Source organism: Drosophila subpulchrella, unplaced genomic scaffold (genome assembly GCF_014743375.2).
Source record: "Drosophila subpulchrella strain 33 F10 #4 breed RU33 unplaced genomic scaffold, RU_Dsub_v1.1 Primary Assembly Seq99, whole genome shotgun sequence".
Taxonomy (NCBI): domain Eukaryota; kingdom Metazoa; phylum Arthropoda; class Insecta; order Diptera; family Drosophilidae; genus Drosophila; species Drosophila subpulchrella.
The window spans coordinates 253,443-279,500 of NW_023665733.1; the positions used below are offsets into that span (position 1 = coordinate 253,443).

The 26,058-nt window shown below is 38.8% G+C and overlaps 1 protein-coding gene across 1 annotated transcript in view; it reads left to right on the plus strand.

Moving 5' to 3' along the window:
• Positions 1-2,882: 2,882 nt before the first annotated feature.
• The window catches only part of LOC119562860 (vesicular glutamate transporter 1), a gene marked incomplete at its 3' end in the record, with an annotated part of 125,675 nt that continues 102,499 nt past the window's right edge, over positions 2,883-26,058 (plus strand). The window contains exons 1-2 of the mRNA XM_037875973.1: positions 2,883-2,905; positions 3,170-3,255. Of these exons, the coding sequence (XP_037731901.1) occupies positions 2,898-2,905; positions 3,170-3,255 (94 nt within the window). The remainder of the gene's footprint in view (positions 2,906-3,169; positions 3,256-26,058) is intronic.

Here is a 26,058-nt window from a genome sequence, read left to right on the forward strand (position 1 = left end):
TTTTAAGCTTTCTACAAGAAGTTTAGGGCCAACTGAAGACGACCATCATCTACAACGACAATCAAGGAGCTGGTCAACTTGCACGCAACCCCGTATTCCACAAACGAACCAAGCATGTTGACATCCGGCACCATTTCATCATTAAAGAAGGAACTATTTCAGTAAACTACATTCCAACGACCGAGATGCCAGCAGACTTATTGACAAGGGGACTAGGTGCTTCAAAAAACAATACCTGCAAGACAGCCTTGGGTATACGTCCAGTCGATCAACGCCATACCAATTGAGGGGAAGTATTGGAAATGCAATTGTCACCGTATTGATCTACATTCACATATCGTATACCGAACTATCGATAGCTAAGTCATCGTATAATGTAACTTATCTAACGATTGTCTTCTTCCTTCTATTTCTGCCCACCGCTATCGCCAACGAATGTGTAAAACTTAATCTCTGTATCAATTATCCTACATAAAACTATTATTCACTACTCAAGCTAAATTACATCAACATCAAATCCAAATAAACATTAAAAATTTAGAAAGTAATTTCAATATAATTATTAACATAAATTAATCGAATCGGTTTAAGAACCCTATTTCAATTATATTTTATCATTTGGAAACTTCATTGATTGTATACTTCTTGTTTTATTACTGCTACAATAATTGCTTTGTTGCTAATTAAGTAGTATGTATACGTGGATTCTGGGACAATTTACATATAAATGGCCCCCGCCCCCTCATTAATGACAAAGGCAATTAGCATATTCCATAAATTAACTGATTTTAATGGGCTTAGATGTCATGAAAATGTAACGTCCATAAAGAGTTAATCAACTGCCCCCACCCCCACATCGCCATGTGACAATACTGATCATGTGACCTTTTCCCTCATAATAAGTAATTAATATTCATTCGCACACTTGCCCCCACCCCGAACACATCACCATGTGACCTTTTTCCTCATTATGAGCAATAAATATTCATAGCAGGTGTCGTCGTGACTTGTTACACAGGTACGTGATCGATCATTTTAGGACAAATTTGTGAAAGAAATTAGGAATTTAAAAAGTCTAAATAAAATAAATCTCAAAAGTGTATCTGACACTTAGAAATATTTAAAAAACACTTGTGTTTCGTTGTTTCAACATCCTCCCAGGTGCATGTGCGATCGTGACATGCTGTCGTCCTATGAATGTAAAACTGATTAAGAATTTTAAACAACCCCGATCAATCTCACAAGGTAATGTTTCTCAGATGAGTTGGCCCACATGTTTATTTCCGTCCCAAAATCATTAACTGGAAAGAGTCATAAACCATGATCATACACACATTTTACCAAAACTTCTAATTCCCTGGCCAATATTAAAGGCCATAAACAAGACCCAAAGTGCATGATCACTGATAAGATAGCCGACATACCTCATTCAATAAAATATTTTTCATTTTTTCCTACCTTCAATTTTAATTACAATTAAAAAGTCAGAAGTATGCGTTGTAGCCTAACATAATATTTCTTCATTTGTTTTATTATTGTGAACATTTTTTAAATTATTTAAATATACAATATATTTAATTATATTTTTAATGAAATATGTTAACCATGCTGAAAAAAACGAAACCGGCGACGGATTTGGGGACGGTTTGTTTGGAAACCCACCCATCTAAACCGTAGGTGTCACAGAAATTTGAGCCATATTCTTTTTTCGGAAAAATTACCGAAAAATGACCAGGGATACATACACTAAATATCGAATATTGAATAATTATCGAATTTTATTTGACTTATTTTGACCATTTTCCAATAAGTTTTAAACTTAATTTATGCTTTTTTTTGCAAAGTTACAAAAAGAATACTTGATTAAAGCGCATATTGTAAAAAAATAAAAGAAAAAAATGAGAAATTTGAGTTACCCGCCAGGCTACATACTGTAGCCCTCCCAAGCAGTGGTCACAAGATATTTTCGCGAATGAATCGCAATAATGTGGCGTCTTGTGCTGCTGACCTATGTTTATACCTGAAAATTAGAAACATTTATTAGTTTAAATTAATAAAAAACAAAAATTTTTTACTTTTACTTACACGTTTTCTTCTTCTTCATAGCCGGCTTCTTATCCGGCAAAAACTAGGACATTTTTCACGACAGTGCAGCCACCTTTTTGCAAAGGCGGCATGTCTTTATAATTTTTCTCAATAACTACAACTTCTTTTAACATGAAATTTTTACAAGAAATAGGTTTTATTTTGTATTACAATTCTAAGTACCGTACTACAAATAATTCGTTAACACAACATTTCGATAACTACTCCGAAATTTGGTATTTTAAAGTTCGAGCAAATTGGTACCCCTGTCAGCCTGGACGGCTTGCAGACGGTTTTTTTTAGCGAATTTTTTCAAGACTGTTTATAAAATGCTTATTTTTAAATATAACCCGATGTAAATATAAAAATTGTAGTATGCAGATAGTTCATAGATTTCATTAGTGTTGTCCTAAATAAAGTTCTATTCTTGGCAAGCATTTGTAAGTTGGTTTATTTTATCAAAACGTCTGTCAAAATGCGGAAACCGTCAAAAAAGACGTTTGTGATACCGAGATTTCCTTTTCGGGGAAAATTTGGTTGGAAGGGATTTCTGTGACACCCCCGATTATGCTACAAAATATGGATCTAGGGTCTTGCTTATGCTGGCCAGGAAACGAGAAATCACAAGTCAAATTTGTTCGGTAAAATAGGTGTATGATCATGGTTGGACTTGTGTACGTCTCTTTAATGATGGTAACATGTTTATGACTCTTTCCAGTTAATGACTCTGTGACAAAAACACAAGTGAATTCATAATCAGTTTGACATTCATGGGACGACAGCGTGTCACGATCAGACATGCACCTGTGAGAATGTTAAGGTAATTCACAGAAACACAAGAGTGTTTCTTAAATATTTTTGAACCTTCGATACTTCTTCTTAACGAGATCTGACCGTTGAGCTTCACAAAACACACACAATTAAGACTTACTGTTTGTTTATCGAAAAAAAGATTCCGCGTTCACATACTACTTAATTAATAGTGGGGACTTGAACCAACCGAGTATCAATTTTGTTTTAAAAGATTCTCATGACGCTCATGTATATGAAGTAATAAAAATACAATTTTTTTTTCATGTTAAAGTAAAATGCAAAATTCGAGAGGCTCATATTCTGTACCGCAAGATGGTGTCCCTACCAGAAGAGTTTTCCGACCCTGGCGTTTCACCGGTAAGATACCAAATTTATTTATTTTAAAGCAACTATAATGTAGTACATATATATATACCAGTGAAGTAAAGGTCACCGCCGCGAATCAGCGGTTCTCCGTAAATAAATGTATAAAAGGATGTTAATGTTCCATAATTTACTTATGCAGGCTGTTCGTTTATTGGCATGTAATAATATCATAATGCTAATAATATAATATCACTCTAAAGACCAAATTCAATTTTTACTAAAATAATACATTAGTTTTAGTTGAAGGCTTAATTTAAAGTCGAGGCATTTTGATGAGCCTTACTAAAAATGCCAAAAGTATGCCGTAAATTTTTAAATCCAATTAAAAAATCAAGATAAAATCAAAACCTTTAAAAAATCTTCTCCCATTGAGGATCGCACTGTAGCTGTATGGTCGCTCGATTGTCGAGATGTCTTGATTGGTGTTGGGTCCAACCGATGAACTTATATAAATTAATCGACGTTTCAAAATCTACTAATTGAAATTAACTGAAATGTATTGACCCACTCTTACGCTCAAAAAACGCACATAACATAAAAATATGTCAGCTGGTCTCATATTTAAAGATATTGAAAAATATAAACGGCATTGTTTATGGGGAAGACAACAAATATGCCACCCTTATATTTATAATTAATAACGCACAAATAGGTTGTATTAAAATGTATAGCGTTTATTCGGAGCGGCAGACGGACTGTGAATGTGTAAAAAGCTTGGCTCCAAGATCTTCATATAGACATATGCAGGCTTACAAAGTATTTGCTGAATAGATGAGCGACAGCTTTAGTGGTATAAGAAAGAAGGCGAAAGAAAACAGAGAGCGCTGCAGGTGCCGTCGAACACCTATGCGCGCATGACTAGGCGCTGGCGATCTGCTCCGAACATAGTCCCTCCGTTGGAAGAGGTAAGGTTCCAACTATCTCGGAATCGATGGGCAGAACGGCTAGCTTGGCGACGGCTCTCTTGATCAGACCCGTAGCGGTCTTCGCGGAGATGAGTAATGCCAGGCTCAGGAAACTTAGTGTAGCTGGAACCCTTCAGGAAATGCGCCGGTGTTAGCACCTCAAGGCTTTCAGCATTTTCTGAAATTGGACAGAGTGGACGGGAGTTAAGGATGGCAAGAGTTCTTAATTCATCGATGGCTAAGATGGATGCACCGACGACTCTGTAGAAGTGAAATTTAGCTGACTTCACAGCGGCCTCCAATAAACCGCCGAAGTGCGGGGCACGCGGAGGGATGAACTTCCAATCGATCCCATCAGCTAAACAGACGGAAGATATCGATGCTGTGTGCTGCTCGCTCAAAAAGAGCTCTTTCAGCTCGGCAAGCTCGCTCTATGCACCGACAAAGTTTGTAGCGTTGTCGCTCCAAATGGTACGCGGACTGCCTCTAAGGCTGATGAATCTCCTCAGCGCTGCGATGAAAGAATCCGTCGTGAGATCCTGGACCACTTCCAAATAAGCAGCCTTCGTGGAAAAACAGACAAAGACGGCGATATAGCTCTTGTGGGGTGCCTTGTTTCTGGCCTCTGCCTTATGATAGAATGGCCCACAATAGTCCACTCCTGTGGTATGAAAAGCTGGATTAGGCTGCACTCTATTTGCTGGAAGGCTACCCATGATGTGCTCCCAAGTAAAAGGCTTCATTCGGAAACATCGGACGCATTTGTTGATAACGCTGGCGACGAACTTGCAGCCTCCAATCGGCCAGTACCTTTGCCGTAATGCGGCAAGCAGCGACTGCGATCCTCCATGCGAATATTTCTCATGATAATAAATGATGATCGCCTTGACGACTGGATGATCTTTGGGCAACAGTATCGGATGCCTCGTATCGTAGTCCAAGTTTGCGTTCTGAAGCCTTCCACCCACGCGAAGTAACCCATCGGAGCCGAGTATAGGCCTAAGCGAAAACAGCTTGCTCTTCTGTGGAAACGGCTTGCCCTGGCTAAGAGATCCATACTCCTTCGCCAAGATAGCCTGTTGGATGCTCCTCAGAAGAAGTACAGTTCCAGAGTTGATCTCCTCCACCGAAAGTCGACCTTTTAAGGTCGCAGATTTGGCTCTGCAATTTGAAATGAATCGATAAATGTATGCAAATACGCGCTGCAACTTGTCGAAAGAGTTGAGGAATTTGCAGTTTGATGAACTGTCTATGCAAACGGCCCCAATTAGAGCCACAGAACGGCGCTCTGGAAGATCCTTTACTGAGTCTAGCAGGGACGGCCAATTTGACGAGCTTTGCAGAAGGAATGGAGGCCCGTTAGCCCAAAAGGACTGTTCCAACAATTCTCTTGGGGTACATCCTCGCGATACGACGTCTGCCGGGTTCAAGTTTGTAGGAACGTGATGCCAAGACATGTCTTTCGTCATCTCCTGAATTTTCGCGATTCTGTTTGATACGAAAACGTTAAACTCCCTCGGAGGTTGCCGAATCCACGCCAACACAATGGACGAGTCCGACCAGCAATGTAAGGTGCAATCGAAATCTATGGCTTCCTTGGCGTTTACGATTAGCTCAGCCAATAAAAGCGGTGAGGAAAGTTCTAATCTTGGAATTGTTAAGGCCTTCAATGAGCTACCCTTGACTTGGCACAGAGCAGATGGACTTTCGATTCTTCATTGGTCTCCGATCGCAAGTATAAACACGCTCCATAAGCTGACATGCTAGCATCGCAGAATCCATGCAACTCAACGGAAGCCCTTGGTTGCAGTACGAATCGTGGGAATTCTAAGTTTTGTACGACCGATAACTGTGAGGTCAACTCCCCCCATGACGAAAGAATGGGCTCTGGCAGTGCATCATCCCAATCCACGTTCGCACTCCATATAGATTGCAGAAAAATCTTAGATTTTGTAATAATAGGAGTTATTAAACCGAGTGGATCATAGAATTTGGGAATCGTTGACAATGCAACCCGCTTAGTGGGTCGTTGATTGGTTGGCAGTTGAGAAAAATGAAATAGGAGTTGATCAGAAGATGGATCCCAGACTAGTCCCAATGCCTTGGCGACATCCGATACATTGTGAAATTAGATTAACTGCTCCTTGTCGCATTCAGACTCTCCTTCCAGGGCTGCTGACACATTTGAACACCATTTGCGAATTGGAAAGTGGCCCCGCGACAGTAGTTCCTTCACCTGACGACGAATTTCTCTCACCTCCTCAACTGAGTCCCCACCAGATATTAAATCATCCACATAGAAATCTCTACGAACAATTTTTGCTCCAATAGGAAATGCTTGCTCCTCATCGTAAGCGAGTTGATGCATGGCTCTTATAGCCAAGAAGGCAGCTGGCTTGGTTCCATAAGTCACCATGTTCAATTTAAAAACACTCAACTCTTCCGTGGAGCTCTCTCTCCAAACGATGCACCGCAAGAAATCATCCGGGTACGAAACACGCACGCAACGGTACATCTTGCAGATATCTCCACAAAGGGCAACTTAACAAAATCGAAAGCGAAGCAGTATATTGAAGATTTTCTGTTGAATTGTTGGTCCTGCCAGAAGTAAGTCGTTCAGAGAGCTACCAGAAGTTGTTTTAGCAGATCCATCGAAAACGACACGAAGCTTCGTACTCGTGCTCTCCTGCTTATGTACGCAATGGTGGGGCAAAAAGAACTGTGTTTCTGACGGTTCCTTAGTTACAAGAGACATGTGACCTAGATCGATATACTCCCTCAAAAATGCTGAATACTGAGCTTTCAGGGGTGGGTTTCTATCTAGTTTAGCTTCCAAACTCTTGAAACGACGACGAGCCAAGCAATAAGAAGCACCTAGAGATTCGAATCCAGAAGTGGACAAGAGACGAACAGAGTATTGGCCGTTTCCAAGTCTAATGCAATTTTCAGTGAAAAGTTGCTCACATCGCAAGTCTTCCGGCAATAAAGATGGCTTAGACGAAGTGAAGTCCTCAATTTTCGAAAATCGCTTTACTATGGCGGAAAGTGTGTCATCGGAATGATCAGCTGGGTCCTTGATGCTGGCTTGTAAAACCGATTTATGAGTTGGCATGTTCGATGATAACCCTCCAGAGACTATCCAACCAAGCTCGGTGTTCTGAAGAGTTGGCGAAGCCCTATCCGAATGAATTTGTCCCATAAAAATTATTTCGAAAAACAACCCAGCGCCGAGTTAAAGGTCAATTCGTTGTGATTGATTGAAATAAGGGTCAGCGAGTGAAATGTTTTGAGGTATCATCCAAGATGTTGCATTTATATTGAAATGGGGCTGATAATCAGTAATACTGTGAGTCACAACCGCTGTGAATGCCGCACGATAGCTTGCATCCCGTGATTGCACAAGAATATCGACAGTCTTATCAGAGATCATGGAAGATTCTCCTATCCCAGAAATCGACGTTTGCGATCTTTTATGATTCAAGTTAAGTTGGCTAGCTAAGCGAGAGGTTATGAAGTTTAGAGCTGAGAGCTCGAGGATGGATCGCATGATGGAGATGAAAATGAGGTTGATGTTGCGGATGGGTCATGGTTCATGTGTAATAATAAATGGTGCTTCATGCGACAATATTGGCAGTGAGTCGACTTCTTTGCAACTTCTTTGCTTCTCTATATCGAAGATTCGGACTCAAAATTTAAAAATCGAGAACACTTTGGCAAATAATGATCCCGTGCATCGCAAAATAAACATGTCAAATGATTTGAGTTTGTAGAAGAAGCAATAAGTGTATTTTGGTTATATTTGTGCAAATTTTTTCCCACCTGCTGGCCTGGTGTGTCAGTCACCAAGGCTTGATCCAAGTTTTCCATCATCCTGCACCTCTTTTCCAAAAACGATTCCATAGCATCCCAGGTAGACAGCTCAGTGATTGACAAATCCTCTTTCCATTTTTCCCGCGTCCTCTGATCCAGTTTCCGAGTGACGATGTGAATTAAAAGTCCATCCAAAATTTGTTGTGTATTGGCCAGGGTTCGAATTGCTCGCAGATGCGAATTCATGCAATCGCTCAGCTCCCGAAGACCCTTCGAAGATCCCTTCTCGACACCCTTTAAACTGAATATTGCCTGAACGTGTGCCTGAAAGTGTAAAACTTTGTTATCAAATCGTTTAACCAGCAAATTCATAGCCTTTTTAAAATTAGCATTCGAGGGTTCGAGCGAGCGTATGGTTTCCAGAGCCACGCCGCCCAAACTCGAACGCAAATATTGTAATTTTTCAATGTCGCTTAGCTCATCATCATTTCCGATGACCGTAGTGAAAGTCACAAGAAAATCCGGCCACTCAGAGTAGGATCCATGAAAACGAGCAGTTTCCAAATTTGGCAACCGAGGCTTCCTAGATCGAAAAGAAAGATCCGCATTATTAGTGATGTCAATAGATGTTGAATTTGCAGCGGTTGAAGCCGGCAATGGTGACTTGAAAAGAAAGATCCGCATTATTAGTGATGTCAATAGATGTTGAATTTGCAGCGGTTGAAGCCGGCAATGGGGATTTGCGATGAGCCGCCAAGCCTCGGCTTAGTTTCGCCTTCACATCCATGAAGACTTCAGCAAATTCAATCCGATGGTCGCTCGAGATCTCTGCAAAATCCAGTCTTTCCAACGATGTCTGCGCAGAACCAAATGCCTGGTTTAAGGAATTGTTCCATTCCATTCGCGCCAGCAAATCAGCTTCGTCAAACTGATTATCATCAGCGTTTAAATAGCATTTCATCGAGCTCATTTGCCGCAAAATAGATTGGGCTTTGACTCGGTAGTAGTCGACATCACTTGTGGATTCATTATGAGCCCGAACCGAGTTTTCCGTATCACACATTTTTCAATCACGAGAAATAAAAAAAAATGAAATAAAATTAAATGTCCGAACGCGTTAGAGGCACAAAACACCGTATGCCCTTTACCGCGAAAAGGCAAGGTTAACAAGCGTTGTTTTTGTTGTTGTTCTTGCCAATAAATTGCCTGCCTAGCAACAGCAGGTTATGTAACTGGCAAACGAATGTGATTCACTTTGTTAAGAATTATATGCACAAAACAGTTTTGGTGTTTTTTCACAGCGCAAAATGTACAAAAATCAAACGGCCGGCTGTGCACTTTTATATGCACATATGTATGTATGTTCGTATGTTTGTGACCGAATGCACGATAACGACAGCGAAACAAAGCGTTTGTTTAAACTATATTAAACAATCGCGAGACCGAGTTGCAGACTCCGAATAAAACTGCTATCACGTTGGGGTCACCAAATGTTCAACAAATATGCCACCTTTATATTTATAATTAAAAACGCAAGAATAGGTTATATTAAAATGTATAGCGTTTATTCGGAGCGGCAGACGGACTGTGAATGTGTAAAAAGCTTGGCTCCAAGATCTTCATATAGACATATGCAGGCTTACAAAGTATTTGCTGAATAGATGAGCGACAGCTTTAGTGGTATAAGAAAGAAGACGAAAGATAAGCAGACAAGGCGCTGGCGCTGTAAAAGTCGCCTTGCTGCTTGCATACTCGACTACAGCGAACTTTCTTTTAATACCCGTTACTCGTTCAGTAAAAGTATGTAACAGGTAGAACGAAGCGTTTTCGACCCTATAGACTGGCATGCAGATTCTTGGACTTCCTGCGCAGCGCAAGTTTGTAAAAATTAAAATGAGAGTTTGTTCTTATTATCAATACCTATTTACATGCCAAACATTATTGAAACCAGTCATTAAAAAGTTATAATCAATCTTATTCAATTCACTCAAGATTGCACACCAAATTTACTAATACGCCACCAAGCCGCTAGGGGCGCGTTTTCTCTTGTTTTATTTGCAGCAGCTAGAAAAATGTCAATGTGTTTTTTTTTGTATACCCGGCTGATTTCAGTCAGAGGTTTCCAACGCAGTAAAGGAGACGTTTTTGACACCATAAAGTATATATATTCTTGATCAGCATCACTAGTGAAACTCTACGATTAGCATCGAAGATTTTCTCCGAGGAGAATAGAAAAGAAAAGAAGAGAAAAGAAAAAAAAAAGAAAAGAAAAGAAAAGAAAAGAAAAGAAAAGAAAAGAAAAGAAAAGAAAAGAAAAGAAAAGAAAAGAAAAGAAAAGAAAAGAAAAGAAAAGAAAAGAAAAGAAAAGAAAAGAAAAGAAAAGAAAAGAAAAGAAAAGAAAAGAAAAGAAAAGAAAAGAAAAGAAAAGAAAAGAAAAGAAAAGAAAAGAAAAGAAAAGAAAAGAAAAGAAAAGAAAAGAAAAGAAAAGAAAAGAAAAGAAAAGAAAAGAAAAGAAAAGAAAAGAAAAGAAAAGAAAAGAAAAGAAAAGAAAAGAAAAGAAAAGAAAAGAAAAGAAAAGAAAAGAAAAGAAAAGAAAAGAAAAGAAAAGAAAAGAAAAGAAAAGAAAAGAAAAGAAAAGAAAAGAAAAGAAAAGAAAAGGAAAGAAAAGAAAAGATGGACGAGAACATTACGAGCCCCAGAAAAAACTGTGGTGCGATGTGATAGCGAGCCCCCATAATTATTGTGAAAACCAATTAAGTATTTAAATAAATTTAAATCTTTAATATTTAAATACAAAACACATATTCAGAAATCGCATTTTTCGGGGCACATGTGCAAATTGGGTTGAAAGTCCCCAGAGCAGAACGTTGCTCATCTTTGACACAACCAGAAGGTGAATAAGTCCGATCACCACTAACCACTAAAATTTTCATTATATTTTGGTACGTGACACAACCTTGGTTGTCGAATCGCACCATTGTCACTGTCAATGCAAGGCCGCCGATCAACATACCAGAGGCTGCACCTGTGCCCTTTCGATTTCATCTGGACATAACGGAACACTAATATCTTATTCACTTGTTCATCAGCAAAGAGACCTGAAGTGTTTTGTAGTGACCCTTCAGTTCCAAAAAAAGGTTTCACTTGTGAATTACCTTGTGAATCCCGTGGGGCATGTCCTCTTGCACAAGTGAAGAACAAGTGACACTCGATATAGACAATTTTACATGATGTCCGCTTTTTCACAAGTGAAAATTCAAATGAAAATCCCACGGGATTTCACTTGTTCCTAATACTCATTTGTAGTATGGACTGTCACGTGCCGATGACACGTCCCACGTAAAATCACTTGTGAAATTAAGAATATTTCCAATGAGTTTTCACTTATAAAATCACTTGCAAGTGACACGTCCCAAGTGAAATCACTTGTGAAATGCAGAATTTTTGCCATGAGTTTACAGTTATGAAAATATAGAATTTAAAATACATACATTTTTAATTACATTTAAATTCATTTTAATTACATCGTATTATTGAGATTTTCAATAAAGGTACAATTATTGTAAGTATTTCTGATTTTTTGTTTTGTTAGTTTGTTTTTCACGTTCGTCATCGCCTTTCTGAAACATGTGCCCGGTCCTAGGAGTCCTTGGCCAACGCTTCTGAAAAAATGTTTGGGCATATGATTAAAAATGCGTTTTACTTGTTTATTTGTATATTTACCTTTTAGAGCTGTGTATAAACTCTTTGCGGGATTTTTTTTGGCACAAAACATTTCATCATCCACTTTCGGCTAACGGAACCCATTGAATACCTTCAAAATTTACGTACTTTAAACTAAGATCAATGCACAACATCTTTGGCAATTTGACAATCTGACAAACAGCTGATTAACAGCTGTCATCTTTAAAATGAAAATTCAACAGGGAACTTTTAAGGTCGTTCCCTTAATTGCTGAAATTTTCTGTTGAATTTTCAACAATTCAGCAATTCAACAGTTTAGGGAACACGTAGAATATTAGTTTTTTTTTCGATATACAATAATGCTCCTAAACAAGTCGCTGCGCCACGAAAAATTTTCCGCCGAAATATTAGTCGCTTGCCGAACATAACGGAGAGACACAAAAGAAATAACGGATCGGGCAAAATTTTTCTCTGAGAGCACCGAGTGCAGGCAGATTATAAGACAAAAAAAGAGTGGGAACTTCCGAATATCTGCCTCTCTTTGTTGCACGATCGTTTTCTTAGGCAGTCTTCTACGCTGCGCCGACTTCTCTGCTGACGTCAACAGCGGCACAGCGTTTTAGCCACAAAAAAAAAAACTCTTTTTGCCTTGGGCCATGTCACCGCGGCCCTACTGCAGAACTGAAGGGAAGTGTGTTGGTACATAAAGCAATGGGCAAGCGCAAGAGCACTAAGTTTAGTTGCAGCACACAGGGATATGGATTAGAGCCCTGAATGAGTTAATAGTTTGTGATATAGCTCACAAAATCAATCATATGAATCCCTTATGTCAGTTGGAGCTGTAAAACCATCGATAGTATCGATATTGGCTTGGCTGCGGGATACCTCGATTGTTTTTTCCCACCATCGATATATTGCGTTGTTGCACTATCACAACTTTGTATAATTTTAGGTAACCTTAGTTTAAGATGAAGGCTTAACTTGAAGTCGAGGCATTTTGATGAGCCTTACTAAAAATTCAAAAAGTTATGCAGTATTTTTTTCTTCAAGTTTTAATGTAATTTTACGCGCCAACATTTGATTTTAGTTTGCCCAACATGTAAATTCCACTTTTTTCACATATTCTCTGCTTCTTTTATTTCCGTTTCCAATCGATATATCAATTTGATAATCGCCTACTTTTTTAGCTGTTCTCTAGAAAATGTGCACAATTTCAGTCATTCGGTGTTTGCACCTCGAAGCGAGCACACCATGGCTAACTTTAAAAAAACCGAAATTGTGGATTTATTTAGTAAAGCCGAACCCTTAATGAAAGCTTCTAACAGCACTGCTTTATAACTCCATGTTTTTATTAGTTAAATCAAGTTACAAAATCATGATAAAATCAAGAGCTTTAAAAAATCTTCTTCTCCTATTGAGGATCGCACTGTAGCTGTATGGTCGCTCGATTGTCGGCGAGATGTCTTGATTGGTGTCGGGTCTAACCGATGAATTTATATTAATTAATCGACGTTTCAAAATCTACTGGGGCGGTTATATTCCACCACCATATTGAGCGACATTTAATTTTGTCATATTTTATAACGAGCTTGTCAAACTCAACATTTTTTAGCTCCTCCTTGACAATCTTTTCAGTTGCTTTGAAATTTGTTCCATTATCAGAAAATATTTCCTTGGGCGTCCCGCGTCGCGACATAAAGTTTGCCAGGCACATTACGCAAAAGCTAGTGTCAAGGCCGTGGGCTATCTCTATATGAACTGCGCGCAGAACGAGGCATGTAAAGATAACGTATGGATTTGTAAATAACACGTAACTGGGGAATAAAATATACCCTGCGGATTAAAATAATTGTTCCCTCGTGAAGTATGTGATGGTTTGTTTCGTGACCAGCGTTTGTGGTTTTCAGAATATCTCCTAAGCAGCCTAAAAATTACGCGGGTCCATCGTCAGCCAGGAAAGTACTGTTTTTGGATCGGTCTAATAAGTGTGTTGATCGACGCATATGTTGCGAGTGCTCCGCACATTGTAGGATAGACGTGCACCGATTACAGCAGCAAGTAGCTCCATGCGGGGTATGGAAAGTGGCTTGAGGGGCGCCACTTTACTTTTTGCTGCGATCAGTGAGATATACCCTTTTCCTATCCGTACTCACTGGCGTCCACGAAAGTATGTAGTTCAATGAAATCTGTCATAAGGGCGAGTAATGACGGGGTACTTGAATATTTGTAGCTTGGGGTAGCAAGTCTTTCCATTTCGTCCAAAAACTCAGCTAAGGTAAGATGTCATCCGAGCCTATGCCTGTGCGCAAAATTTCCTGAAGAAGCATTTTGAGGCAAATAGTTTAGAAGGATAAGAATCCTAAGGGATCGAGTATGGACATAAACACTTGCAGTACCTCGTGTTTGGTTGGCAAGGCTTCTTCCGAAAGGACGTTTCTTTTCGTTCGTGCAAATCTTTAAACATATTTAAACATGTCATTTGCTGGTCCCCAAAACATACCGAGGACTTTTTCTGGCTCCCCGAGTTCCTTTGGCGATGGTAGATCGAGGGAATCACCCTGTAAGTGTTTCAAGACTTCGGGTGAATTAGAAGCCCAGTTCTTTATATTGAAACCTCCAGCCGCGTGTATGTCTCGGACTTTTGGGGTAACCTCGATTGCTTCAGTTTCGTCGCCTAGGCTATCTACATATGTAGTCGTCGACGTAGTGTGCCTTGGTTATGGCTTCAAATGCACGCGGGCTTTGCAGCTTGTATTCCTCCGCGTTCTTGTCGCAAACATAATGAGTTTTCCATCATTATGTGAAATGGATCTTGAATTGTAAACGTCACAACGATCGGTAATAATAGGGTATTTAATGTAAATTATAATAAGATCTTGATTCAAAGCGATTTTAAATTCAGATATATCTAAAAGGTCTGTTATAATTACAGTCTATCTTCGCGCTTTTACATTTCTTGTATATCATCATTGTTTAGAATTTTAGTATTAAATACATCAATTTTGGCGAATGTAATTGTGTCCATTAAATTCATAAGATCGTAAGTAAGCACACCTCCTATGCTAGGTGTAGCTACACACTTCCGAACCTTGCGGCCATTCATGGCGTAAGCATCCAAAAACTCTTATGTTTCTTAAGAAGAACAGAATACTTCGCGAAAGCAGATAACCCATGAGCTAGGGAAACGGATCTGTTCAGAGATCATGTGGTATCACAAGGGGCTTAAGGTGGCCTAAGTGAGGGGACTAGTATCTAATCTCCAACCACTCCTACCTACCTACCTACCTAAGTAAGCAAGCGCAGACGATATTTTCTGAGTGGAATTTTTCGATCCTTAAAGGCTGTTTTGAAGTCTTCAGATAAAGATTTTATCTCTTTAATTATTTTAGAATTAATAACGAATTGATCGTTATTATTTTGTATTAAATCGTCGATTTAATTTTGGACTGTTATGAAATCATCATGATCTGGTGCTCCCGCTATCCATTTCCAAATGCCTCTTTTTGATCTACTGGGTATTATTTGAGGAATAAGTACTTTGATAATTTTTAAATCATGGGATGCTTCCCAAAGCAAATTCTTGATGTCGTCACTCTTTAAAAATTCTGTTTCAAGATTAATTATATCTCTATAAAGACTTATATTAGTTATATGAAATAAATCTGGGTATGATTCATAAATAAGAACATCTTTGGTATCCTGGTATAGAACCCATAACCCATCCATAATTTCGGATTTGGTTTTAGCTACCAGCAATAATAAGTACATTATTGAAATCATTATCTGTAATTTAAAACAAATTATTTAATATTATCTTTATGAATCGTACGGTTTCTGTTATTTGTAATAACTTTATTGGGGAGGTTTTCCTTAACTACTTGTTATACCCGTTACTCGTAGAGTAAAAGGGTATACTAGATTCGTCGGAAAGTATGTAACAGGCAGAAGGAAGCGTTTCCGACCCCATAAAGTATATATATTCTTGATCAGGATCACTAGCCGAGTCGATCTAGCCATGTCCGTCTGTCCGTCTGTCTGTCCGTCCGGATGAACGCTGAGATCTCGGAAACTATAGGAGCTAGGCTATTGATATTTGGCATGCCGATTCCTAAGTTTTTTTTCAGCTATGTGCCACGCCCACTCTAACGGCCACAAACCGCCCACAAACTTAAAAAAATCGTAAATATGAACGTGGATATCTCGGAAACTATCAAAGAGAGAGAAATGGGATTTCAGATTTAGATCCCGTAGCCTTGTACGCAGCGCAAGTTTGTTACGCGAATATGCCACGCCCACTCTATCGCCCACAAGCCGCCCAAACCTGTGCCGCCCACAATTTTCGTGCTAGATAAAAAATTTTAACTGAAATGTATTGGTCTCGTCAATACCGATCGATTGATATAAAAAAATTTCCCACGCCCAACGCTTAAATCTGTCTACCGCCGGTAGGTGGCGCATTTCAATCTCGCTTTGCTGCTTGCATATCTCTATTTCCCTTTGGTCCCTTTAGCTGAGTAACGGTTATCTGTTAGTCGAGGTACTCGACTATAGCGTTATTCCTTGTTTATATCTAGAATTAAGCTTGTTTCTTTCCCCGTGTTTCTTTTCGTAAATTACCTATCCTACGTGATAATTTTTAATTTGTCTATCTTTATTGTGAAAATGTAACTTGGTTCGTTATCTATCATCAAAGATTTGGCTAATGGAAATTGTTGTAAAATTTCTGAAACTTTATTTTCTTTATTTAGTTTATCAGGGATTTCTTTAACGACTAAGTATTTCGAATACGAATCTATACAGGTAATGATTATAAGATTTTGGGCGTAATATATGTCAAGATGCAAGTTTTCACCTTCTCTTTCTGGAATAGGTGCTTGACCAAAATGAATTTTTACTGGGTGTCTGTTGTATTTGTTTTGATTGCAAATTGTGCAATAAGCTCCTTAAGCTTTTTGTATAAATTAGGCCAAGAATAAAGTCTAGTTATTTCTTTATAATTTTCATCAAGACCTTTATAAGCTCTACAATGAGTTTCTGTGATAATGATAGATCTTTCTTCAGCGTTTTCGACATCCTGGACAAATGTCTTAGTGTATAAAAATGTCTAGTATTTCCGAATACATTAATCGACTCATGTATTGTATACCTCCCCGTTGCTATTAGCAATTGTTGCTTTAACTGGTTTAAGGGTTTTCGGGTTTCTTGTATAACATTCTCAAAACTACTCTCTGCTGAATGCTGAGTATTTTGATCTGAGACCGATTAATTACTTTCCGTTAAGTAATTGATTTGGATCCTTGATAAAGCGTCCGCAACAACATTTGGTGCTCCTGGCTTATAAATAATTTTGGGTGAATAGCTTTCAATAAAGGAATACCATCTTTTCATCTCGATATTCGGATTTTTTTGAGAAATGGAGAATGAAAGAGGTTGGTGATCGGCTTAGATCTCGATGTTGTCAACCCCATATAAGTAATTTCGAAGATTTTTAAAAGCCCATATTATGGCTAAAAGTTCCTTTTTATTTGTTGCATATAATTGTTCGGTTTTGGTTAGAGTTTTTGAAATAAATGTAATTGGATTTCCTTCCTGAGAAAGAACAGCACCAATTGCTAAGTCAGATGCGTCATACTTGTGCAATTAATTTTTCGATCAGCTCGTTAAAAGCTCTTACAGCTGAATCACCAAACTGTATTCAAGTTTTACCTGATGCTTTTCTAGATACTTTGCCGTTTTGGCCTTCTAAATATTTTGTTAAAGGTTTAGCTGTCTTTGTGTAATTTCGTACACATTTTCTGTAATATCCTGTAAAGCCTAGAAAGCTTCTAAGCTCTCGAATATTTTTAGGGATCGGATATTTTACAATTGTAGAAATTTTTTCGAGATCAGATTTGATCACATTGTGAAAAAAAAACAACGTAACCGAGAAAGTTTGTTTTTAATTTAAAGAACTTTGATTTTTCAATCGAAATTTTCATGTTTGCGTTTAGCAAAATTTTAATAATGACAATTAAATCTTTGTAATGTTGTTCAATTGTTTTTGAAAATATAAATATGTCGGAAATGTATAAGAAGAAAGAAAATGCAAAAGAAACTGTAAAGCATTAAGAAAGAGAAAGAATAAAGAATAAAAGAAACTAGGCACTAGGTTATTTGTGGTTCCTTTTATTTTGCATAATTGCTGAGAGCGTGGATTGAGAACGAGAGAGAGTGTCGTCTCAGCCGAGTGTGGCGCGATCATGGTCAAGGTCAAGGTCTCTGAGAGAGAGAGAGAAGGACCAAAAAGGAATTGCAAATGAGAGAGAGAGATCAAAAGGGAAAAATCTACGATTCATCGAAATACTAAAAACAATGCAGCAGCCTGCTTTAACAACAACAAGTGAAAAATCATTGAGACTGCCAAAGTTTAGTCCAGACGCGGCTGAAGCTGACGCCAGCGCGTGGCGCAAAACAGCCGACATGATTCTCACGGAGCATCCTCTGGAGGGCAGTGCGCAGGTTATGTCGCTTAGTGGAGCGCTAGAAGGGAGCGCTTCCCAATGGCTTGAAGAGATCAGCTATGCTGGTATTACCTGGCCACAGTTCCAAGAGTTGTATTTTTAGCGCTATGACGATTCTGAGACGCCATCTTGTTGAACATTCTCAACGGACGGCCGAAAACGGGCGAGTGTTTGTCAGAGTACGGTAGCCGATTAGTGACGTCACTTTTGACAAAATGGAAGTCGATGGACATCGAGGGAATAGCTGTTTCTTTCGTGCTGGCACACACGTCACAAATCGACACTAGACTGCAGCGTCTACTGTTCACCACCAATATAACGAACAGAAATGAACTACAGCAGCAGTTGAAGGCGTATGCATTCAGCAAGCGAAGTGAGCATCTGGCTTCAGATTTTCGATAGGCCCCGACAGGAAGGGATTCAAGGCACACACACCAATGAAGTGCCATTACTGTGGAATTTCCGGACACAAAGTGCTGGAATGCCGTAAAAGGAAGGCAGAACAATCAAAACCAAATCTATCGTTTGGAAGACCACTGGCGGGACGAGACAGGACTGGAGTGACTTGCTTTAAATGTGGAAACGTCGGTCATATTGCATCCGCATGTATGAAGGGAACAGCAGCATCGAGTAGCAGTATGAACGAGAAGCGAGTAGATGTCTGTGCAGTGTTGGAGCCGAAAGGAATTTTATATCAATTTGGTGAGGCCTTTCCATTCTTTTTCGACTCGGGTGCCGAGTGTTCCTTAATAAAGGAAAAGTTAGCAGTCAAACTGGCCGGAAAAAGATTTAATAATTTAGTCATTCTAAAAGGAATTGGAACAAATGTTGTACACTGTAATTTACAAATACTGTCCACCTTACAAATTTGTCAATTTAATTTGGAAATCATGTTTAATGTAGCTATGGACGAGCATTTGAAACATGACATAATGATTGGTCGTGAAATCTTGGCACTTGGCTTTGGCATAACGATGGATGCTGATAAATTTAATATTTTTAAAACTAAACAAATTAATTCAATATCCCATGAAACTATTACAAATTATGATAAGCTATTTGATGAAAATTATGATTTAAGTGATAAAGTCTAAATTGAAGAACATTTTTGATCAATACACTGAGCATTTTATTATTGGAATACCACGACTGGAGAATTAGAAATTCGTTTATTAGATGCGAACTAGACTGTGCAGAGACGTCCATATCGACTTGGCGTAGATGAAAAGGAATTAGTTAGAGATAAAATCAAAGAAATGTTGGCGACAAATGTAATACGTCCAAGTAATTCTCCATTCGCGAGTCCAATTTTGTTAGTTAAGAAGAAAGATGGCAGTGATCGTTTGTGCATAGATTATAGAGAGCTAAATGCAAGTACAGTGGCTGACAAATATCCTTTGCCTCTAATATCAGATCAAGTAAACAGACTGCGTGGGGGTAAATACTTCTCTTGTTTAGATATGGCTAGTGGGTTTTTTCAGATTCCAATAGATGTAGGATCTATAGAGCGAACTGCTTTTGTAACCCCTGAGGGCCAGTACGAGTTTCTATCTATGCCATTTGGGCTGAAGAATGCCTCTTCGATTTTTTAGCGAGCTATAGCGCGAGCACTGGGTGACCTGGCGTACTCCTATGCAATTGTTTACATTGATGATGAGGTCAAAAGAGGAAGCATTTGAAAGATTGACAGTTGTTCTATCGGAAGCAGGATTTTCATTTAATATAAAAAAATGCTCTTTTCTGAAAACTGAAATAGAATATCTTGGCTACTGGGTCAAGGACGCTAGTATTGAACCAAAACCGCGAAAAATACAAGCACTGGCTGGACCAACTCAACCAAAGAATGTTTCACAATTGCGACAATTTATAGGATTAGCGTCGTACTTCCGTAAATTTGTCCCACAGTTCTTTGAACAGATGAAACCGTTATATCAGTTGACTTCCAAAATTAGTAGTTTCGTTTGGAAAGCTGAGCATGAAGAAATACGGCAGAAGATCATCTTAGTACTAACTCATGATCCGGTTTTAATTATCTTTGATCCACAATATCCCATAGAGCTGCATACAGATGCAAGTGCAAGTGGCAATGGTGCCATTCTCATGCACAAAATAGACGGTAAGCCTAGAGTGGTCGAATACTTTAGCAAGTGTACAACGCCCCCAGAATCGAGGTTTCATTCATACGAATTAGAAACCCTGGCAGTATACAACGCTGTAAAGAGTTTCCGACATTACCTTCACGGTTGAAAGTTTGTAATATTTACAGATTGTAATTCATTGAAAGCAAGTCGTGCTAAAATAGAACTAACGCCGAGAGTTCACCGTTGGTGGGCATATTTGCAATCATTTGATTTCACTGTAGAGTAGCGCAAGGGAAATCGCATGGCGCACGTGGACTTTTTATCCAGAAATCCGATTGTCACTGAATGTGAGACAACAATTAGAGTACCCGAAGTCCGCATCGACCTGACAGAGGTGACAGACAACTGGCTTGTAGCGGAGCAGCAGCGTGATTCGTGTGTAAGGGAAATATTAGTCCAGTTGAATGATGGAGAGTTGCTGGAGAGTTTAGCGAAGACGTATGAGCTAAGAGCAGGAATTCTGTATCGGAAGATTCAGAGAAATGGAAAAACACGCTGTCTACCTGTAATCCCAAGAGCCTTTAGGTGGTCTGTAGTAAATCATGTCCATGAAGGAATCATGCATTTGGGGTAGCAGAAAACGTTAGAGAAGGTTTATGAGCAGTATTGGTTCGAGCATATGTCCAAGTATGTACTAAAATTTGTAGAAAACTGCATTGCATTTAAACTAGCAAAGCCTCCATCAGGGAAAATTCAAATGGAATTGCATCCAATTCCGAAAGTTGAGATACCTTGGCATACTGTGCACATTGATATTAGTGGAAAGCTGAATGGTAAAAATGATACCAAGGAATATGTCATAGTACAAATAGACGCATTTACTAAATTTGTTCACCTATATCATACTTTGCATTTAGATGCAGAAAACTGTATTAAGGCTGTAAAATCAACAATATCACTTTTTGGGGTACCTAACCGTATCATAGCAGATCAAGGCAGGGGTTTCTCTTGTGGAAAATTTCGTGAGTTCTGTTCAATGCATAAAATAGAGTTACATTTGATAGCAACAGGTGCAAGTAGGGCCAATGGACAGGTTGAAAGAGTCATGAGCACGATGAAGAGTATGTTGACAGCGGTAGAGATAGGTGAACGTTCCTGGCAGGATGCACTCAGTGAAGTACAGTTAGCCATGAATTGTACAACGAACAGGGTAACAAAGTATAGCCCATTAGAAATATTGATTGGAAGAGAGGCCAGGCCAATCGGCTTATTGCCAATAAATGAAGAAACTAAAATAGATTGTAAGCAAGCGAGGGCTCAGGCCAAAGAAAATATTAAAATAAATAAGAAATATGAAAAGAATCGAGTTGATAAGAATAAGGCCAAGATTGTAAAACACAAGGTAGGGGATCATGTCTTGCTTAGAAGTGAAGAGCGGCATCAGACCAAATTGAATCCTAAGTTCAAAGGACCTTTTGTGGTTGCCGAGTTGTTGGAAGGTGATCGATACCTGTTAAAATCGTTAACTAGCAAGCGAACCTACAAGTATTCGCACGAGAGCTTGAGAAGGCTGCCGGACGAGCAGATCTCTGATGAGACTATTGAGGAAAGTGACAGTGATGAAAAAGACACTCGTCGTGAGACATCAAACACAGGGGCTAGATTTGATCAACAATAGTCATGCCTGGTATGGATGATATTGTGTGATGCAGTTTGGATCTGAGCAGATCGTGGCACTAAAGGTGCAAAGCGTCGCGTGAGGCGGCAAGAGCCTGTAACTGTGGTTTGATAACAAGGATAGCCAAATGGTCGGGTTTGAGCAGAAGAGTACGAGCTACTGAGAGAAAGTTGAACCAGGTCTGTCATGGTGTGTGGCGCGGTTGACTGGTGTGACAAGTTTGATTTGACTCACTGTATGATGTGAAAAAGCGAGATAGCCTGCGAAACCGACATTTGATGACGCAATTTATAAAGTTGTGTGTGTAGACTATTTATTAAGCTAAGAATGATGTTGAAAGATGTAAAAGATGAAAAGAGAAATAAAGCAAGAATGATACCAACCTAGTGTTACAGTATGCACACGAGGACGTGTGAAAGTCAGGATGGCCGTGTCGGAGATGTATAAGAAGAAAGAAAATGTAAAAGAAACTGAAACTCCCGTAGCCTTGTACGCAGCGCAAGTTTGTTACGCGAATATGCCACGCCCACTCTATCGCCCACAAGCCGCCCAAACCTGTGCCGCCCACAATTTTCGTGCTAGATAAAAAATTTTAACTGAAATGTATTGGTCTCGTCAATACCGATCGATTGATATAAAAAAATTTCCCACGCCCAACGCTTAAATCTGTCTACCGCCGGTAGGTGGCGCATTTCAATCTCGCTTTGCTGCTTGCATATCTCTATTTCCCCTTGGTCCCTTTAGCTGAGTAACGGTTATCTGTTAGTCGAGGTACTCGACTATAGCGTTATTCCTTGTTTATATCTAGAATTAAGCTTGTTTCTTTCCCCGTGTTTCTTTTCGTAAATTACCTATCCTACGTGATAATTTTTAATTTGTCTATCTTTATTGTGAAAATGTAACTTGGTTCGTTATCTATCATCAAAGATTTGGCTAATGGAAATTGTTGTAAAATTTCTGAAACTTTATTTTCTTTATTTAGTTTATCAGGGATTTCTTTAACGACTAAGTATTTCGAATACGAATCTATACAGGTAATGATTATAAGATTTTGGGCGTAATATATGTCAAGATGCAAGTTTTCACCTTCTCTTTCTGGAATAGGTGCTTGACCAAAATGAATTTTTACTGGGTGTCTGTTGTATTTGTTTTGATTGCAAATTGTGCAATAAGCTCCTTAAGCTTTTTGTATAAATTAGGCCAAGAATAAAGTCTAGTTATTTCTTTATAATTTTCATCAAGACCTTTATAAGCTCTACAATGAGTTTCTGTGATAATGATAGATCTGTCTTCAGCGTTTTCGACATCCTGGACAAATGTGTTAGTGTATAAAAATGTCTAGTATTTCCGAATACATTAATCGACTCATGTATTGTATACCTCCCCGTTGCTATTAGCAATTGTTGCTTAAACTGGTTTAAGGGTTTTCGGGTTTCTTGTATAACATTCTCAAAACTACTCTCTGCTGAATGCTGAGTATTTTGATCTGAGACCGATTAATTACTTTCCGTTAAGTAATTGATTTGGATCCTTGATAAAGCGTCCGCAACAACATTTGGTGCTCCTGGCTTATAAATAATTTTGGGTGAATAGCTTTCAATAAAGGAATACCATCTTTTCATCTCGATATTTGGATTTTTTTGAGAAATGGAGAATGAAAGAGGTTGGTGATCGGCTTAGATCTCGATGTTGTCAACCCCATATAAGTAATTTCGAAGATTTTTAAAAGCCCATATTATGGCTAAAAGTTCCTTTTTATTTGTTGCATATAATTGTTCGGTTTTGGTTAGAGTTTTTGAAATAAATGTAATTGGATTTCCTTCCTGAGAAAGAACAGCACCAATTGCTAAGTCAGATGCGTCATACTTGTGCAATTAATTTTTCTATCAGCTCGTTAAAAGCTCTTACAGCTGAATCACCAAACTGTATTCAAGTTTTACCTGATGCTTTTCTAGATACTTTGCCGTTTTGGCCTTCTAAATATTTTGTTAAAGGTTTAGCTGTCTTTGTGTAATTTCGTACACATTTTCTGTAATATCCTGTAAAGCCTAGAAAGCTTCTAAGCTCTCGAATATTTTTAGGGATCGGATATTTTACAATTGTAGAAATTTTTTCGAGATCAGATTTGATCACATTGTGAAAAAAAAACAACGTAACCGAGAAAGTTTGTTTCTAATTTAAAGAACTTTGATTTTTCAATCGAAATTTTCATGTTTGCGTTTAGCAAAATTTTAATAATGACAACTAAATCTTTGTAATGTTGTTCAATTGTTTTTGAAAATATAAATATGTCGGAAATGTATAAGAAGAAAGAAAATGCAAAAGAAACTGTAAAGCATTAAGAAAGAGAAAGAATAAAGAATAAAAGAAACTAGGCACTAGGTTATTTGTGGTTCCTTTTATTTTGCATAATTGCTGAGAGCGTGGATTGAGAACGAGAGAGAGTGTCGTCTCAGCCGAGTGTGGCGCGATCATGGTCAAGGTCAAGGTCTCTGAGAGAGAGAGAGAAGGACCAAAAAGGAATTGCAAATGAGAGAGAGAGATCAAAAGGGAAAAATCTACGATTCATCGAAATACTAAAAACAATGCAGCAGCCTGCTTTAACAACAACAAGTGAAAAATCATTGAGACTGCCAAAGTTTAGTCCAGACGCGGCTGAAGCTGACGCCAGCGCGTGGCGCAAAACAGCCGACATGATTCTCACGGAGCATCCTCTGGAGGGCAGTGCGCAGGTTATGTCGCTTAGTGGAGCGCTAGAAGGGAGCGCTTCCCAATGGCTTGCAGAGATCAGCTATGCTGGTATTACCTGGCCACAGTTCCAAGAGTTGTATTTTTAGCGCTATGACGATTCTGAGACGCCATCTTGTTGAACATTCTCAACGGACGGCCGAAAACGGGCGAGTGTTTGTCAGAGTACGGTAGCCGATTAGTGACGTCACTTTTGACAAAATGGAAGTCGATGGACATCGAGGGAATAGCTGTTTCTTTCGTGCTGGCACACACGTCACAAATCGACACTAGACTGCAGCGTCTACTGTTCACCACCAATATAACGAACAGAAATGAACTACAGCAGCAGTTGAAGGCGTATGCATTCAGCAAGCGAAGTGAGCATCTGGCTTCAGATTTTCGATAGGCCCCGACAGGAAGGGATTCAAGGCACACACACCAATGAAGTGCCATTACTGTGGAATTTCCGGACACAAAGTGCTGGAATGCCGTAAAAGGAAGGCAGAACAATCAAAACCAAATCTATCGTTTGGAAGACCACTGGCGGGACGAGACAGGACTGGAGTGACTTGCTTTAAATGTGGAAACGTCGGTCATATTGCATCCGCATGTATGAAGGGAACAGCAGCATCGAGTAGCAGTATGAACGAGAAGCGAGTAGATGTCTGTGCAGTGTTGGAGCCGAAAGGAATTTTATATCAATTTGGTGAGGCCTTTCCATTCTTTTTCGACTCGGGTGCCGAGTGTTCCTTAATAAAGGAAAAGTTAGCAGTCAAACTGGCCGGAAAAAGATTTAATAATTTAGTCATTCTAAAAGGAATTGGAACAAATGTTGTACACTGTAATTTACAAATACTGTCCACCTTACAAATTTGTCAATTTAATTTGGAAATCATGTTTAATGTAGCTATGGACGAGCATTTGAAACATGACATAATGATTGGTCGTGAAATCTTGGCACTTGGCTTTGGCATAACGATGGATGCTGATAAATTTAATATTTTTAAAACTAAACAAATTAATTCAATATCCCATGAAACTATTACAAATTATGATAAGCTATTTGATGAAAATTATGATTTAAGTGATAAAGTCTAAATTGAAGAACATTTTTGATCAATACACTGAGCATTTTATTATTGGAATACCACGACTGGAGAATTAGAAATTCGTTTATTAGGTGCGAACTAGACTGTGCAGAGACGTCCATATCGACTTGGCGTAGATGAAAAGGAATTAGTTAGAGATAAAATCAAAGAAATGTTGGCGACAAATGTAATACGTCCAAGTAATTCTCCATTCGCGAGTCCAATTTTGTTAGTTAAGAAGAAAGATGGCAGTGATTGTTTGTGCATAGATTATAGAGAGCTAAATGCAAGTACAGTGGCTGACAAATATCCTTTGCC